The 19095-nt window shown below is 41.5% G+C and overlaps 1 protein-coding gene across 1 annotated transcript in view; it reads right to left on the bottom strand.

Moving 5' to 3' along the window:
• The window catches only part of DNAH6 (dynein axonemal heavy chain 6), a gene marked incomplete at its 5' end in the record, with an annotated part of 237936 nt that extends 234135 nt beyond the window's left edge, over positions 1–3801 (bottom strand). Inside the window, 2 exons of the mRNA XM_080813644.1 lie at positions 1462–1694; positions 3675–3801. Coding sequence (XP_080669770.1) covers positions 1462–1694; positions 3675–3801 — 360 coding nt within the window. The remainder of the gene's footprint in view (positions 1–1461; positions 1695–3674) is intronic.
• Positions 3802–19095: the final 15294 nt, after the last annotated feature.

Here is a 19095-nt window from a genome sequence, read left to right as displayed (position 1 = left end):
TTAAAGATTTTCTTTTTAATCACTCTCTTCACCCAAACTGGGCCTGAACTCGCACCCCCGGGATCAAGAGTGGCATGCTCCACCCACTGAGCCAGCCAGGTGCCCAATAATCTAATGTTAAAGTGGGCAAAGGTTATGAATAGAATCCACAAAATAGTAATATGCCAATGAGTGAATGAAAATACACTTCGCTGATAAGATGCAAATTACAATAATGTGATGCCATTTTAACCTATCAGTCTAGCAAAAATAAAAGAACTGAGCATCAGGTTTGGCAAAGATGTGGGCAAATGGGCCCTCTTCTACACTGTAGGTAGAAAGGTAACCTGGTTAAACCTCGGTTGCAACTGAGCAATATTTTTCAAAATGAAAAATGTACTTCAGAAGTCCAAGACCTATACAATGACACTTCTGGGAATCTATATGCACAAAAGCAAGGCCATTCGATGCAGCATTATCTGTAATAACAAAACAAAAACAATAACAAAACAAATAGCAAATAAGCTGAACTCCCATCAAGAGGGCACCAGTTAATGGATATGTAGTATGGCAGGCCCATGCAACAATACAGTGCCACTGTTAGAAAAGATAGCTCATTATGCATGCATTAGAAAAATTTCTGTATGTTTATTTCACTTTGAAAATTGGTACATATTGCATGATCTTATTTTTAATTTTTAATTTTTTATTAACATATGTTATTAGCCTCAGGAGTACAGGGGTACAGCCCCAGGGGTACAGGTCTGTGAATTGCCAGGTTTACACACTTCACAGCACTCACCACAGCACATATCTTCCCCAATGTCCATAACCCCACCACCCTGCATAATCTTATTTTAAAGTTATATATATCTATACAGACACACACACACACACACACACACTTGAATAAACATATAAACAGCCTAAAGCGCAAACACTAACAACAGTAAGTAATATCCCAGGGTGCAAGTGATAACCTTCACTTCTTACTTCATGCACATTCACTGCTCCTTTCCATGGATTTAGAATTATCCAAGGGCACAAATGGATTCTTAAAATTTCCAGACGTGCACAAAAACTTTCAGGATACTCGGCATTTATTTAGAAGTAATAAATCTATGTATGTATATAACATATATATTACTCTTCCTGAAGGTACCAGTATTAAATGGTACCCTAATATCTAAAAGAGCCTTACAACTTATACAATTAAGTATCTGTACTGTACATAATTCTAGAGAGAATTTATCTGCTAGAAAACTTTTTTCACCACTGTATCCCCCATCTTGAATAGTGCCTACAGCTAGGTATCTTTTTAAATAAATGTTTACAGTGTTTACAGCTTCAAAAACAAGGCTTAACTTTTGGGTTTTCATTCCTTCTTTGTTAATTAAGAGTCTGGAAATGACCATCTTCTATAGGAATTTTTCAACCTCCTGTGTAGCCAAAAGTGGCTAAAATGCTGGTTTTTGAACTTACCAGAGGCTCTAGTTTTATAGGCTGCTGTCGTTTTCTTGTTTTTTCTTGAGCTTTTGTATTGTGTTTAAATGTCAGGAATTGTGTGTCAAATTCATTTTCGGTGGGTACTACAAAACTCAGTCTTCCCTTTGCTGCTATACTGTTCAGTCTTGCAAGGGTAGGGTTTTCCGCCTGATCTTCAATATTTTTTAGTTTGACATCCTCCTCTGAGGTGTGAAAAGCCATTCTCACTCCTGGAAAGAAAGGGTCCGCAAAAGAAAAATGAAAGGTAGAGCAAAAGAACTGTGGAAGCGGGACTTGTGGATTTGACTTAAGAACTAGGGAATGCTGAATTTACTCACCGCTAAAGAAAACCCACAGTTACCCATTTCTTCTAAACTAAGGACTTGAATCAGAGAAATGAAAATGCCTGGTCTTTAAGTAGCTGGGGTGGGATCCAGGAATTTGCATTTCTTTTTTTTTTTTAATTTTTATTTATTTTTTAAATTTCTTTTCAGTGTTCCAGAATTCATTGTTATGCACCACACCCAGTGTTCCATGCAATATGTGCCCTCCGTAATACCCACCACCAGGCTCACCCAACCTCCCACTCCCACCAAGCCCCCGCCCCTCCAAACCCCTCAGATTGTTTTTCAGAGTCCACAGTCTCTCATGGTTCATCTCCCCCTGAATACCCAACTTTTGTATCAACATGGACAGGACTGGAAGAGATTATGCTGAGTGAAATAAGTCAAGCAAAGAGTGTCAATTATCATATGGTTTCGCTTATTTGTGGAGCATAAGAAATAACACGGAGGACATGGGGAGATGGAGAGGAGAAGGAATTTGTATTTCTAACAAGTTCTTAGATGCTGCAGATGCCACTGATTAGGGGCCATTCTGGTCTAGATTTCAAAGGAAGAAAAGAATTGCAATTGAGATGCTTTTCATGCTGTGTATGCAAAATATCTTCAGGGGAGCTTGTTCAAGTGCAGGTAATTTTAATGCAGGCAACCTGAGCCTAGGTACTCTAAAACCAAAAACCCAAACCCAAAACCCAAATAAGAAACAACCAAAGGGAAAAATAGGAGTTGAAGACTAAATCTTAAAACACTGCTCCTGGAGCTTTCATACGCATGAGAAAATTGTTAAAATGCACATTCTGATTCCTAACACTAGAACTAGGAGCCTAGTAGTGGTCTTACATCCTCACCACCACTCCCACTCCCACTCCCACCCCACCAGACAGGTGGAGATACTTCCCTTCAAAACAGTACCATAGGGGCGCCTGGGTGGCTCAGTGGGTTAAAGCCTCTGCCTTTGGCTCAGGTCATGGTCCCAGGGTCCTGGGATTGAGCCCCGCGTCGGGCTCTCTGCTCAGCGGGGAGCCTGCTTCCTCCTCTCTGCCTACTTGTGATCTCTCTCTCTGTGTCAAATAAATAAAATCTTTCAAAGAAAAAAGAAGTACCATAGCACATACGGCCTTGAAACAGGTGTCAGCAGGCCGAGGTTTTAGTCTAGATCTGTACTGGCTCATCAGAATCTCCTATGCAATTTTAATTTTCCAAGTAGCCATATTAAAAAAAAAAAAGGAACTGGTGAAATAAATTTTTAATAATGTGCTTTATTTAACGTATCAAAAATATTCTCATTTCAACATGTAATTAATATAAAACTTATTAATGTTTTATTTCATTGTTCGGTACTACATCTTCGACTTCACATTTAGAGCAGACTCAATTCAGACTCGCCACTTACGTCCACTGACTACCATATCGAGCAGATCTTGGACAAGTCTCCTGAAACATCTATTCCTCACTTTCCAGCCCTCTAAAAGGATAGGCAGGTAGTAAAGGGCCACTGAATGCTGACTTTCTCTGCTTCTCTGAGCCTTATCCTATGCGCTCCGAAAGCCAAGCTGACTTCCCAGCCTGGAAGTCGTAGTCTAGCCCCACAGCTCTATTCCTTAGCACTCACCAAGTCAGCCGAGGTGGCTGTAGCCACAGCCGCCGCTGCCGAGGGTCTCCAGAGACAGCGAAGCCAGGGCTGTTGGTAGAAAGTTGACTGTAGCCGTCCGGAATGTTTGCTGTTGCCTAGCAGCCACCAGGCCTCTACCGACGTGCAATGCGCCTGTGCGCGACCTGTCGCCACGGCAACGCCTCAGCCAACCGCAGCTCTGAGTCCCAGAGCCCGCCCGCCAATTGAGCCAATCAATGCCTCCGAAACATTCTTACGCCGCTGGTTGGTGGAGAACACCCACTCCACCTGCGTGGTCGCACCTCTGCGCAGGCAATTGAACAACTGCTTGGGCTGCTGGCAGGACAGTCGAAGGAGGTGGCCGGCGCTGTTTGCTCCCTTCATTTTTGCGGGAATCTTTTGTTTCTTTTTATGAGGCACGAGACTGACCTGACGGTTCCTTTAATATAACTTTTCCTAAGTTAGAAGAATCAAGACTCTCCGGAGAGGGAGATGTCTTGTGCAGACAGTTCGAGTTCCGTTCTCGAAAGGAGCTGGGGAGCGACCATCCAGCATCTCTGTCCCACCCACCGGCCTCCTCCCCGGAGTGTCTACGGGGCAAGGAACGTGGGCTGTTCTTCCCCTCAAACTCCGTCGTGACCTTTCAAGGAATGTTCTTTTCCACCTGGAAAGTAAACTAGTGTCAGGCACACAGGAGCCCATGTTACTTAGTCCCGCGCTCTACTAACCAACGCAGACTCTAGATCTTGTTCTGGCATTTAGGGCCACCTAATTAAGTCCCTGAAAGATTGCTGCTAATGCTTTGTGGGGGTGACCCCACCGAAGCCCGATCCAGGTTGCTTACTGAAGATGTCTTATCCCAGTTGGTGATAGGGGCAGCAGCATTCTCACCTGCCTTGAGGAAATGTTACACCAGATGGAAGAGTCCTGGTTTTCAGCCTCCCTTCCAAAATGAATGATCACAGCTGGAACTTGTGTCTTCTTTTGTGCTTTTTGCCCCCCCCCCCTTTTTTTACCTTGACATTTGTTTCTTGCTTTGAATCTCAAACCCTATCTGAAGTGCTTATCTCATACAACCTGCATTTTCTCAATCTTAGCATATCCAGGTAGGTACTTTACATGCTAGATACAGGATAGGGAATCACGTATCAATAGAACTGAGATGGAGATTGCAGATCACTTAATCCAGCTCCTCCATTTGATTAATAAGAACTGAGACTCAGAGAGAGCAAGTGATTTACTCCAGGTGAGACAGCTAGTCATGGCAGACACAAAACTTAGAATACAGATCTCCTAATCCCTAATCAGATACTGGAAACAGCAAGGGAGTAACTTCAGTTTAGAAACAATTCAAAAGCACCTCAAATGTAGACATAAATAGTAATTCACCAGAGATAAAATTTACACACAAAGCCAATAAAATGTAATATTATATAAACTAGTAATCAAAGAAATTTAAAGCCAACCCAATACATCAAAACATAAAATTAGAATATGCCACGTTAGACACATTTATAAAATGAATTTCATTTCAGATGTGCAATGAATATTCTAATCGTTTCCCTTCAACATTTATGTAGTTGAGATGAAGGCCATTGCTTCTCAGTCCCAGAATGGTTTTGTTTTTTTTTTCAGTTGATGAAGGTGATTGTATTCTAATGTTACCTTATGTACTGAGAACATTTTAAGAGCCAAGGAAAGTGAGAGCTGGAAGACATTGACACACAGAGTTTAGTAAGGGTATTGCTATATTAGAAGCTACTTATCAAAACTTTCCAAGGTTATTTTTTAATGTGGCGAGATATCTTTATTATCAACGTAATATTTACTAAATTAGTTCAGACAAGAGTTTTATGTATACCCTGTTAACTTTTTTCATAGTTACTATAAATAATAATCATTATAATTTACTGGATGCTTTCTATGTGCCAGGTACTATGTTAGGTACTTTTGCATTTGTTCTCTCAAATAATTCCAATGAACCTGAAATTTTCATTTCATAGCTGAAGAACTAGACTATGAAAGATTTGCAAGAACTAGGTTACAAAAGGTCACATCTTTAACAGTAAAAGTGATTAAAATTTATTGAGCATTCAGTTTAAGATTTATATTCTGGGTGCTCTGTGAAGTCCTTATCACCATTATACTAATCATTGCAACAACTTTTTATTATTTTAGAGGTATTATTGTACCTATTCCATTAATAGGGAAATTGATGTTTAAAAATATTAGGTGACTTACCCAAATCACTCCAGAGGCAGTAAGTGGCCGAGGTCAGATACAAATTCAGATCTATCAACTTAAATAGTTAAATTTCTGAAAGATTCTGGAGCAAGAATATTGAGTCAGGGAATTCTTCTACTGGCTCCATGGTGGACAATATTCTGAAAAATTTCTAAAGCAAAACATTCATGTATTTGTGTCAGTTCCAAGGCACAGTATTTTAACTGTACTGCAGAGATTACAGAAATAAGGGAACCCTCGAGAGTAAAAAAAAAAAACAACAAACAAAACAATGAAATGAAAAGAGAAGTAGAAAGGAAGCTGCATCACTGAGGACTGTGGTGGTTTGAAGAAATAAAAGCAGAACATGGGTAGCAGGGCCGGTGCTGTGATGGAATCCTGGATCTGGGCAGAGCACTCTTGTTTATCTCCCCTGCTTTCAAACCACTGCTCACTAACTCTCTCAAGGAATAGGATGCCTTTGGCCTTGAAGTCAGAATGTTGGGGGCACCTGGGTGGCTCAGTGGGTTAAGCCTCAGGTCATGATCTCAGGGCCCTGGGGACCGCATCAGGCTCTCTGCTCAACAGGGAGCTTGCTTCCTCTCTCTCTGCCTCTCTCTCTGCCTGCCTCTCTGCCTACTTGTGATCTCTGTCAAATAAATAAATAAAATCTTAAAAAAAATTAAAAAGTCAGGATATTTTCCACAACCTTATAAAACCACCCAGTAGAAAACCAATTTCTCTGAAGTTTTGAATTTGAGCAGACTTCTTATATCAGTCAATCTTTCAGAATTTTTAGATCAAACACATGTAAAAGGAGACAGACACATGGTATTGCTTTATACATATTAACAAATCTTTTTTTTTTTTAATATTCTCTTAATAAGCAGGAAGTTAGGGGCCGGGTAGCTCCGAAAAGGTTAAGTTGAAAGTCTAAGACCAGATGATGACCAGTGATGATGCCAAAGAAGCAAGGAGAAGGATCCTGATAGTATACCAGCCCACCGATTCAAGAGAGGTGGGGGAAATATCCCAGCTATAGTATCTGGTCTCTGAGTGACCTTTGGGGAGTGCAGAATGCAGCATAGAGGATCTGGACAAGTTGTTTTATTCACTTGAGGACCTGATTGGTGGTCCTGTGCAAGTTCAGATACAAACATCTACCGGTATAGAGGAACATTGCTGCACACAGCAAACACAGCCTGGAGTTCACAGTGAGAAACAGCAGGCCTAGAAAGAGACAGGCTTTATTATAGGGAGGTGGGGAGAGTTTGAAAGCCAGGGGCCATGTGGCTTTCCAAGGATTCATCATTAGGTCTGTGAGCACAATTCTAATGTCACATTCTGCTAGTTTCCCCAGATAGCTTTATCATCCCTAACAGATCCCTCCTTGTTTATTTGTAACCTAATATTAGACTTCTAGTTATTCAATAATGCTTTTATTGCTAAATTACAGTTATAGTAGACACTCATAAAAACATATTACTGTCTTAATTTTTGGAGCTTATAAAAAGCCAGCTTGCCATCTTGTTTTTATTGTTCTAAATATTCCCTGATAGCCTGTGATAGAGAATCCTGGGCTTAAAATTCTGGGTTGATAATCCCATTTACAACTAAGTTTCAGAGAGGTAAAGTTACTCTCCCAAGGGCATACAGCCAATAAATTGCCAAATAAATGGGAATACAGTCTCCACATGACCCAGGCATCAATTCCTAAGTATTTCCCAAGAGAAATGAAAGACTTGTATGTGAATGTTCCTAGCAACTTTATCTGTAATAGCCAAAGCCTAGAAAACAATCCAAATGTCTACCAGCAGCTGAGTAGATAGGCAAATTTTGGTATGTCCATACCTTGGAATATACCCAGCAATAGAAAGGAACAAACTGATGCATTCAACACTCATTGAGTTTGAAAAACATTATATGAGCAAAATAAGCCAGATACAAAAGAGTACCTATTGTGTTACAATTACATGAATCTCCAGGAAAGATAAATCTCATTTATAGTGACAGGAAATAGATCAGTTGTTGCCTGGAGCTAGGACTGGGGTATAGGATTGACAAGGGGGACAAAGAAATTTTTTGGAGTGATGGAAATGTTTTATATCTTGGTTATTTGGGAGGTTGCAGGGGTGTATAAACTTGTCAAAACTCACAGAACTGTAAATCTTAGAATATGTGCATTTTATTGTATGTAAATTATAACTCAATAAAATTGAATTACAAATTATATTCCTAGTGTTACACTTCAAAAGCACAAGTAAGGCTTTCTAGATATACAGATTTCCAGGCTTCACACCAGACCTGGTTTATAAGAATCTTAGTAATTGGCAACCAAATGCTTAAAAAATCCCTATAGATGAATCAAATGAATGTGTTTGGTTAAGAACCATATCTGCCAGTGAAAATGTATGAAGATTAAAAGATGTTCAATTACATTAAATTAAATAGTCAGGTCTTAAACAGTTTTCATAACATGATCATATTTCTATAAGCACAGAATGTATATCAACTCAGCAACTATCCGGAACCTAGACATAAATTTTTATGAGATTTACAGGTATTTTCTGTTATGCCCTTTGCTTTTCTGTATATTTAAAAATAAAAAACATAGGAACGCCTGGGTAGCTCAGTTGGTTAAGCCGCTGCCTTCGGCTCGAGTCGTGATCCCAGGGTCCTGGGATCGAGTCCCACATCGGGTTCCTTGCTCGGCAGGAAGCCTGCTTCTCTCGCTGCCTCTGCCCGCCTCTCTGCCTGCTCGTGTGTGTGCTCTCTCTCTCTCTCTGGCAAATAAAATCTTAAAAAAAATAAAAATAAAAACATATACTGTGTTTGTATTTTTTTTTTAATTTTTTATTTATTTTCAGCGTAACAGTATTCATTGTTTTTTCACCACACCCAGTGCTCCATGCAATCTGTGCCCTCCCTAATACCCACCACCTGGTTCCCCCACCCTCCCACCCCGCCCCTTCAAAACCCTCAGGTTGTTTTTCAGAGTCCATAGTCTCTCATGGTTCACCTCCCCTTCCAATTTCCCTCAACTCCCTTCTCCTCTCCATCTACCCTTGTCCTCTATATTATTTGTTATGCTCCACCAATAAGTGAAACCATATGATACTTGACTCTCTCTGCTTGACTTATTTCACTCAGCATAATCTCTTCCAGTCCTGTCCATGTTGCTACAAAAGTTGGGTATTCGTCCTTTCTGATGGAGGCATAATACTCCATAGTGTATATGGACCACATCTTCCTTATCCATTCATCCGTTGAAGGGCATCTTGGTTCTTTCCACAGTTTGGCGCCCGTGGCCATTGCTGCTATAAACATTGGGGTACAGATGGCCCTTCTTTTCACTACATCTGTATCTTTGGGGTAAATACCCAGCAGTGCAATTGCAGGGTCATAGGGAAGCTCTATTTTTAATTTCCTGAGGAATCTCCACACTGTTCTCCAAAGTGGCTGCACCAGTTTGCATTCCCACCAACAGTGTAAGAGGGTTCCCCTTTCTCCACATCCTCTCCAACACACGTTGTTTCCTGTCTTGCTAATTTTGGCCATTCTAACTGGTGTAAGGTGGTATCTCAATGTGGTTTTGATTTGAATCTCCCTGATGGCTAGTGATGATGAACATTTTTTCATGTGTCTGGTAGCCATTTGTATGTCTTCATTGGAGAAGTGTCTGTTCATATCTTCTGCCCATTTTTTAATATGATTATCTGTGTTTGTATTTTTATTTTATTTTATTTATTTAGTATTTTTAAAATTTGCACAAGAAAATATAAGCACTTGGGCGGGGGGGGGGGGGGGATGAACCTGCCTGGAGGCCAGGGCAAGGGGATCAGAACACTCCTGGAGGCTTTAGCTTTCGGCAAAAAGACAAGGCATCCTATTCCATGCAGATGGAAGGAACGTGGGAGTGCGTTAGGTAAATTGGCCTGTTTGGGTCCAATTTCTTCTCTTTCTGAAGCAGGAGGTAGGTCAGCTGCTGAGATGGATGGAGGTGGGAGTGCTAGAGGCTCCATATAATTTATATGGGGAGATGGGATGGGAAGGAGTAACTCATCTTTAGCCTTGGCTGAAGTTTAACTTCAAGGTCTTTGAACTGCTTAAACCTGTATTCACATTGGGTGGGTGTATGTTTGTTGATAGCTGTCAGATTCTCAAAGGAGACTGTGACCAGTGGTCTGTCTGAGCTGGAAGCTATACGCTTTGCAAGCGTAGGTCACTGGCAGCCCAGTTTCTTGGAGGTTTGTTGTATCATATTTTGTTACTTTATCACCATCTTGTGGTCATATGAATGTACTGCCAAAGGAGGTTTCCAACCAGAGGTTATGAATCAGCGCAGTCGTTTATCTTAGATTTAGAAGGGACTCGAGGCATTCTGTGATCTAATGTTCCACAAATTATGAGAATTAATAATTATTACACAGTCTTCCTCCAAAATGTTGAACCTGGGTTAACTATGCATGAGTAAGAAGGCCTCGCTAACCCCAGGTAATCACATTTCAATTAAGATCTTTACAGAAGTAATCTCTGAGCCAGTGTTGAATGTTTTTGAAAGGCCAAGAGCAGTGGTCCTTAAACTTAGCTGTGTATTAGGACCACTTGGAGAGCTTTGAAAACTGCTGATGCCCAGGCCACACTCATGCTAACTGAACTCTCTGAGTGAAAGACCCAGGCATCATTACCTTTTTTCCCCTTAGTGCCCCTTCCCCAGGTGATTTCAATGTACACTAAGTCCAGGAGCCTCAGCCATTGCTTGAAATAGCCTTGTATAGCTTGAAATAGCCTTGCTATTTGAAGGTGTGATCCACAAACCCGCAGCCTTGGTGGCATCACCTGGGAGCTTGTTAGATATGCAGAATCTCAGGTCCTGCCCCAGACCTCCAGAATCAGCCTGTGTTTTAATAATTCCCAGGTGATTCGTTGCATAGTAAATCTGAGTAGTGCTGTTAGAGAGAACAGAATGGGTGTCCAGTTAGCCCCACAGGATACACAAGGCAGGAGTGGTGTCAGAAAGGCAGGCTTGTCACTTTTTATCAGTTCCAGTTACCGGAAATGTATGACTTCTATGCCATGGTTGGAAAGTTCTAATTGTCCAAAAATTCTTTTCTAAGTAGATGACAAGATCTACCTTCTTGCCTGTTCTGCAAACTGCTCCTATGATCTCTTCAAATACCTGAAGGAAGAAATGTTCTTCCTTCAATCTTCCCTCTTTGAATCCCTCCCTCCCAATCTTCCAGTCTCCTTAGTCTATGTAGGATATGTTTACAGGACGCCTAGTAATTCTACCCGAAAAATGGCTCTCAGAACTGCAGGTGAGTTTCTAGATGTGATGTGACACAGTGAACATAGCAGGAAAATAACATTCCTTTATCTAGAAATTCTATTAATGCCTCCTTTTTCTTCCTGGAAATCAGACATTAGTCAGGATCTTGGTTAAATGGTGAATAATAGAGAAGCTATATTCAGCAAACAAATCAATGCTGTTCATCCCAGAGCCTCAGGTCATTCACATGTGACTGTTGACAGTGTCCTGAGCTCAGAGAGACCACCGTGGGAGTCTGAGGCTGAGGGGGTTGGGGCCTGTGCTCCCACTTCCCCTAGGACCACATCCTTCAGCAGAGACAGCTCTACCCTCAGTGAGGCTGTGGGGGGATGGTGGGAGGCGGGAATGTGGGGGACATACCAAACCCCTCCTGCTGCCTCTGAATTCAGTTCTAGAACTGTGAAAAATCAATGTCTACCGTTCAATAAGATTATGGTATTTTGTTACAGCAGCCTGGGCTCACTAAGCCACCCCTTTATCCATCTTTGGGCCTGAAGCTGTTGTGTCTACCAAGGCTATCCCGTGCCACTTCATGGACCATTTGTCTCACTTGCATAGTAGATCTTCTGGCATTTATAACGATGACATTAACTTTTTTTTAAGTTTTGTTTTGTTTTTTTTTAACTTTTTTGAAAGTTTTTTTTAAGTTTTTTTCTTTTTTTTTTTAAATCTCTACACCCAACATCCAACGTGAGGCTTGAACTCACAACCCCAAGATCAAGAGTCAGCACGTTCCACAGACGGAGTCACTCAGGGGCCCCACCCCTTAACTCTACAACTGCAGGAATTTAAATCACTTGGGCCTGGCCAAGGTTCTTATCAGAGAGTTCAAATTGGCACAATATTTTGAAGAAAATCTTTGCAGACTTTCTTGATTTTTTAAAGTTATGCATACCCTTTGGAGATGATTTCTCTTTCAGAAATCTACCTTGAAAATATTTGACCTTGGGGCTCCTGGGTGGCTCAGCAGATTAAGCCTCTGCCTTCAGCTCAGGTCATGATCCCAAGGTCCTGGGATCAAGCCCCACATCGGGTTCTCTGCTCTGCAGGGAGCCTGCTTCCCCCTCCCTCTCTGCCTGCCTCTCTGCCTACTTGTGATCTCTGTCTGTCAAATAAATAAATAAATAAAATCTTAAAAAAAAAATTTGACCTTAAAAATATTTGATCAGTGGCACACAGATTTGTATTAAAGCCACATTTAAATTAAATATAGTACCAAAACTATGGTACACATTAAATTGGCATAGCCACTAAAACAATGAAGCAAAACTGTATGTATGACATTAGGAAATATACTCAAAATATTATATAAGAATATGAGTTTCAGAATATTAAGCACAGTGTTATCCCATTTTGTTAAAAAAGGCATATGGCATGCAGTCCATACGTATAGTATAAAATCTGTATATGTATATTGTCTCTATATAGTTGTGATACTGTGATTTATAATAAGAATTTATATATTTATATATAAATGTTTTATAATAAGAAATATATATTTCATATATACACACACACACACACACACACACACACATATATATATATATATATATATTTGGTCTTCATCCACTCTTTCTGTCACAGAGTTCCTCAAACCTTTACAATTTCCTAAGTGATGAGAGCCCTAAAGGTGTTGTTAGGGCTGATTTAATGTTAAAACCTGTTTAACTATTAGGGCCTGCTTAGCCAGAGCAACTCCATATTGCCTAGGTAGCCATATTGTTGTTTACATCCACAGACTTCATTCCAGGAATAAACGCCCCAGTAGTTCCTGGTATGGTTCCAGGTATTGATTCTGGGAGCAAACACCTTAACAATAGAAGCCAGTACCTTGGGTATGCAGTTATGCCCTATAAAACCAGCCTATGAGATCGGGAGGGGGCCGCTCTCTTTGGAGGCTGCCCTGGCCGGTCAGTCTGACTTCTAATGCTTGGCATAGAATAAAGCTCTACATAATTTTCACTTTGTCTCAGTCTCCTTCCTTTGATAAGGGACCCCAACAGTGTCTTTTGTTAGGTTAATGAGTGACTTTTTTTTTTTAAAGATTTTATTTACTTGACAGAGAGAGAGATCACAAGTAGGCAGAGAGGCGGGGGGGGGGGGGGGGGGGGGGAATGGGAGGAGAGAAGCAGGCTCCCTGATGAGCAGAGAGCCAGATGTGGGATCCCAGCACCCTGACCGGAGCCGAAGGCAGAGGCTTAACCCACTGAACCACCTGGGTGACATTTCAAATGCGCCCAGTTGGGGTCTGGTTGCCAGGAGAACCAGTCATGTGATTGGAGGATTGGAACTTTTAAGTCTCACACCCACCCCCACCCACCCCACCTCACACCCCCCCTTCCCCGCAGCTAACACACGGGGAAGGTGGGAGGGGCTGGAGATTGAATCAATTGCCAATGGCCAATAATTTAATCAATCATGCCTATGTAGTAAAACCTCCTATGTAGTAAAACCTTCAAAACCTGAAAGGACAGGGTTTAGAGAGCTCCCTGGTTAGCAAACACTTGGAGATTTGGAGAGGGTGGCATGCTTAGAGAGAGAACAAGGAAGCTCGCATGCTTTCTCCCTTCCTTGCCCTGGTCATCTCTTCCATCTGGCTGTTCCTGAGGTGTATCCTTTTATAATAAACTAGTAGTCTAGTAAGTAAAATGTTTCTCTGATTACGTGAGCTGCTCTAGCAAATTAATTGAACTGCAGGAAGGGGTCATTGTCACCTCCAGAGTATAGCTGGCCCATCAAGGGCACAGTGATAACGTGGGCCTACGGCTAGAGCCCAGGTGGGGATTGAGCTATCTTGTGGGACTGAGTCCTTAATCTGTGGGATCTGTCACACTGACAGGTAAATAGTGTCAGAATTTCGATGAATCCTGGGACACCCAAGGATGTCCAGGAATTCTGTGTTGGTGTGGGATTCCTCTCCACAAATCCATACACACTGTAATTGGGACCGGAATCTTGAGAGTGTAGAAGAGAGGTTAGCAAACACTGTCCGTTGGGTAAAATCCAGATGGCTGCCTGTTATTAAAAATAAAGTGCTATTGGCCCACAGCCACACTCACTTACTTACATATTTTCTACGGCTGCTTTTGTACTGTAAGCATTGAGTAGGGTAAGTCTTCAGGGAACTTCTCAGTGCTGTCAACTTTTGCCTCTATTGTGATTTTATAGTCTGTGTCTTTTTTTTTTTTATTGTGTTAAGACAGGATGGAAATCAGTAAACTATTATCAGAAAGAGTCTCTGAGTTGTACTTTCAAATGGTAGAAGATAGTGACTAGCAGTGGATAACAGCAGGGAGCTCTGAGACCTACACTCCCCAAGGCACTGAGATATTTGGATAAAAGGTGTTAAAAAAAAATTATTCTTGTAGACTGGAAGGCAAATGTGGCATTTTGACTATAACTAATTGCTTTCATTCCCCCCTAAAGCCCTACTAAAAGGATTTTTTCAACTTATAAACTCAGAGAAATTAGGAGAATGGGAGATGGGACAATAGCTATAAAAATCTGGATTCTGGAGGGGCACCTGGGTGGCTCAGTCACTGAATGTCTGTCTTTGGCTCAGGTCATGATCCTAGGGTCCTGGGTTCAAGCCCTGCATCTGGCTCCCTGCTCCACGTGAACCTGCTTCTCCCTCTCCCACTTCCCATGCTTGTGTTCCCTCTTTCGCTGTGTCTCTCATCTAAAGAAAAATAAAATCTTTAAAAAAAATTTGGACTCTGGAAAGCAGAATTATGAATGATAAGTGATTAAACAAACACAAAAAGGGTAGATTCTAAACAATGGTGGGGAAAGATAATAACCAACTTGACGCATATTATGGAAGCCCCAAGGACTCTGGAATTGGTGGTACCAGATGTTTCTGGAAATAGGGACTTGAATAAGGAGACTGGTTGACAGTCTTTTCAGAGAGTGGTCAGTTCTTAGGTCTGTTCTACCTTCCTTAATCCCAGAAGAAGACTGGAAATTTATTCTCTGGAGTGGGTCAAACAGAAGGTCTCTAGACTAAGGGGCACTAGGTACATATGGGGGTGTGGTACTATAATGAAAATAGTGGATTACCTGAATGTATACATGCAAGATGATGAGATCACCCAACCCTCTTTCACTACTCAACTCCCAGAATGATGGTGTGCGTGGCCTGTGCAACCATCTCAATTTTCCTGGCACTGCAGATGTTTCCAGGATAGGGACTTTCAGTTTTAAAACCAGGACAGTCCTGAACAAACCAGGATGAGTTAGTTACCTTAATTTCAAAACACTGGCAGTTAGACACTTGCAGGCAGGAAACCAGGAGAATCGTCTCTGGGGAATCTGACCAGCCCAAGAGGAAAGACCTGAATATATGGACAGGGGAGCTTCTTCCACTAAGTGGTCCAGTCAAGTCAACTTTGAGGTAAAGTTCACAGTGAATAAATTCCACCTGGGTGTGTGGAGGTTTCAGTCATGTTTTTAGACCCTCCTTCTAAGCAGACAACTAAGGATTACTAGACAAGTCATGGAAGATCTCTCACACAAAAGACATAAAGGAAAACATTCAAATAGGAAATTCAACTTGAGAGGTAAGCATATGAGTTAAGTTGGGATGATCAGAGTCTTTCTCTTGGATTGCAAAGACTGGATCTGAATGAGAGAATCCTCTCTTCCTCTCTAGCTGTGGTACTGAGCCTGGAGCTCCTGGAGGCCATATTCCCTTCTGGAAAGGGAGGGCCAACGTTGACCACACAGAGATGGAAAATGGACTCTGGGAGTCCCAGTGGTTTTTCATGCCAAGATCTGTTATCTCTAAGGCTATTTTTGTGTTTTCCAAAGTTTGGTTGTATGAGTCAATAAACTCCAACACTTTTTTAAAAAGCATAAGTTTGAATAGATTTTTTGTCATTTGCAATCAACTGGTGGGCCTCATGAATGGTATTGCCTTTTCTATAGGTTTACTTTTTAAATTTGTACTCTATATCCAGAGAGTTTCCAAGTCAACTTGGGTTTCTCTGTTTAACATAAGGATTGCACAAACTCATGAAGGTAAAAATACATGAAATTTCATTGAACGTGGCAGACCCAGAATACACTAACTTTTCCTTATCTCTCACAATGGGATCCTCCGGAAAATAAACTCTAGAGCAATTTGTCTGAAAGACAGATTATGTGAGCCACAAAACAAAGAGGAAGGTAAAAGAAAATGTTGTGCATTAACAGTATTTGCCTTCCACATATTAGTGAAGGGAAGAGGCTATATCCGTTAGGATTGCGATTAATAGCAGGTAACAGAAAACCACATCAACAGTTGCTTAATTAAACAGGGTGATCGGGGTAGGGTCATGGATAGTAGGTGTTTCTATGTTTCTCTTGGCCTTTTCATTATAATGGCAATAGGGTTGCTGCAATCCCAGCCATCATGTCCACATTCAAGACAGAAATAAGGAAGTAAAGTCAAAGGACAGATAGATAGATATAGATATAGATGATATAGATGTAGATATAGATATAGATTAGATATAGAAATAGATATAGATGTATATAGACATATCTGTATTTATTTATATCTATACCTATATCTATATATACATATATTTAGGTCTCCTTACAATGGGAAAACAAAGCTCTCCCAGAAGGTTCTTTATTAGATAATATCTCTCTGTATGTCTCATTGGCTAGAACTGGGGCCAAAGATTACGTCTCGCTTAAATGGAGGCTGAGTGGGTAGGGAACAGGATTGTCATCAGTGACTTGGAATGATCATGAGCCATTACCTGGGGCTAGACCTATCCCGCCTCCCCCCATCCCCCAGAGAGTTCTACTGACAGCAAAGAAAAGGCAGAAAGATGCCACGTGGGAAAGTGTGCCTGCCACAGGAACTCAAGTGAACGGAGTAAAACACTGAAAACAGGGCTAGAACCACAATGCTCACACATGGCTGGTGGGAATCCAAACAGGGAGTTACTTTGGAAAGCAGTTTGGTGACTTTTTACCAGTCTAAGCATTCTTCTCAGATGTGGTTAAGGATCTTGCCATGGGAAGAAGCATCTTGGATCATCGAGGTGGGGCCATCACAGGGATCCTTATAAGAGAGGCAGGAGGGACAGAGTTAGAAAAAGAAGTGATAAGAAGGCGAAGGTGGGATATGGTACCCTTGGAAGATGAGAGAAAGGATCACAAGCCAAGGACCTGTGGAAGTGACCTGTGGAAGCCAGAAAAGAAAAGGGTTCTCTCTCCGAGGCTCTGTGGGGGATACGGTGCTGCCAGCACCCTGATTTCAGACTGCTGACCTCTGGAACAGTCAGAGAATAAACTTGGGTTGTTTTTCAGCCACTAGGTTGGAGATAATGTGTTCCTGCCACCACAGGAAACGAGTATACCTGCCTAGTATTCCTACCTTTGGGCGTCTAGACCAGTTCTTATCTGGTAAAGATGTCTGCTTGTTCTTCTCTTAAAGTAACACCTTTCTTGACATATACTTCACATACTATACAATCAGTCATTTACAGTGTATAATTCACTGGTTCTTAGTACATTCAGGGAATTATGCGACAATTACCAGTCCATCCTAGAACCTTTACAGACACCTCCAAAAGAAACCCTATGTCTTTTACCACTCATCCCCTATCCAACCCATTCCCTCCAGCCCTAGGCAACTACCCATCTAGTTCTGTCTCTATAGATTGACCTATTCTGGACATCGCATATAAAAGGGATCATATACAGCATTCAGTCTTTAGGGACTGGCTGATTTCACATTGCATGGTGTTTTCAAGGCTCACCCATGATGCAGCATGTACTTCATTTCTTTTTATTGCTGAATAATATTCCATCGTATGGATATACCACATTTTATTTTTCTATTCATCAGTTGTTGGACATGTGGGATGTCTCCACTTCCTGGCTATTACGAATAATGTTGCTTATAAACATTCATGTTTTTGTCTGGAAGAATAGGACATTCAGTTATTAACAAGCATTTACTGGGGTGCATGGGTGGCTCGGTCAGCTGGGCATCTGCCTTCAGCTCAGGTCATGATCCCAGGGTCCTGGGATTGAGCCCCATGTTGGGCTCCCTGATCAGTGGGGAGAATGCTTGTCCCTCTCCCTCTGCCCCTCACCTGACTTGTGCTCGATCTCTCTCTCTCAAATAAGCAAATAATATCTTTTTTAAAACTGCAAGCATTTATTGACTGCCTGTTGTCAGTGAGGGTTTGGGAGGAGGGGGAGATGTAGGAGGGCAGATACCTGAAAGAAATGTAAATATAAAATGTAGCTCTTGTCCTCTTACTAGTGGGAGAAGACAGACTAAGCATTCAAGAAATATTTAAATAACTAATGATAATCATGTGAATTATTTTCTTGGGACAATTTTCTTTTCATGTCTATTCTCCAAACTGAGTATGAAAGTGGACTGGGGTCTTTAGAGGGTATCAGTTAATGAAGAAAACAAGAGACAGAACCCCTTTAAAAAGACAGGTTTGACCCGTATAAATATCCCACAGGGTCATGATGTCCTAGAATAGAATGTTTGTCCCCAGAGAGGTACTTTCCTCTCTGCAGTTTTCATCATCAATAGGGACTTGGTGCCAGGTCTGAAGAGCTCAGCGTCAGGCTGACCTCAGCTCTCCTTGCTGACCTGGGAAAGGGGGCTGTTCTTTGCTCCCTGGCTGCTGCTTTCAACGGACCCAAATTCCGTTTGTGAAAGTCTGGCAGGATTTCATCAAGGGCAGACTTTAGGCCCCTAATTCATAGCCAGTATCATTAGCATCATTTGTTGAGTGTCTGCAAGTGCTTGGGAATTAGCAACAAATCTTTCCTGCGTTGTCTATGGCTTTAATGCAGGAAATAAATTTGGGTTCTGTCTGCACCATCCAAGGATCAGAGGCAATGGCTCATTGGCTCTGCAAGAATTGCTTTTTGTCACCCAGGGATACAATATGAACCAGACTCCATGTGGCTGTGAGGCGTGAATAACATCGCTGTTTCTCAAGCTGTCAGGGATGAGCTGGGTTTTCTCATTCATTCATTATACCGCGGAGGCAGGGCCACATACAACTGGGGAGCCTGAATGGAGAGATTTAGCTAATGTGATAATATCCATTTACTCAGCATCTTCTATTATTGTCCACATTTGATCCTCAAAATAG

Source organism: Martes martes (assembly GCF_963455335.1).
Source record: "Martes martes genome assembly, chromosome: 9".
In the NCBI taxonomy this organism is placed as follows: Eukaryota; Metazoa; Chordata; class Mammalia; order Carnivora; family Mustelidae; genus Martes; species Martes martes.
The sequence above is the reverse complement of the archived record's forward strand: the minus strand, read 5'-3'. Positions and strand labels throughout refer to the sequence as shown.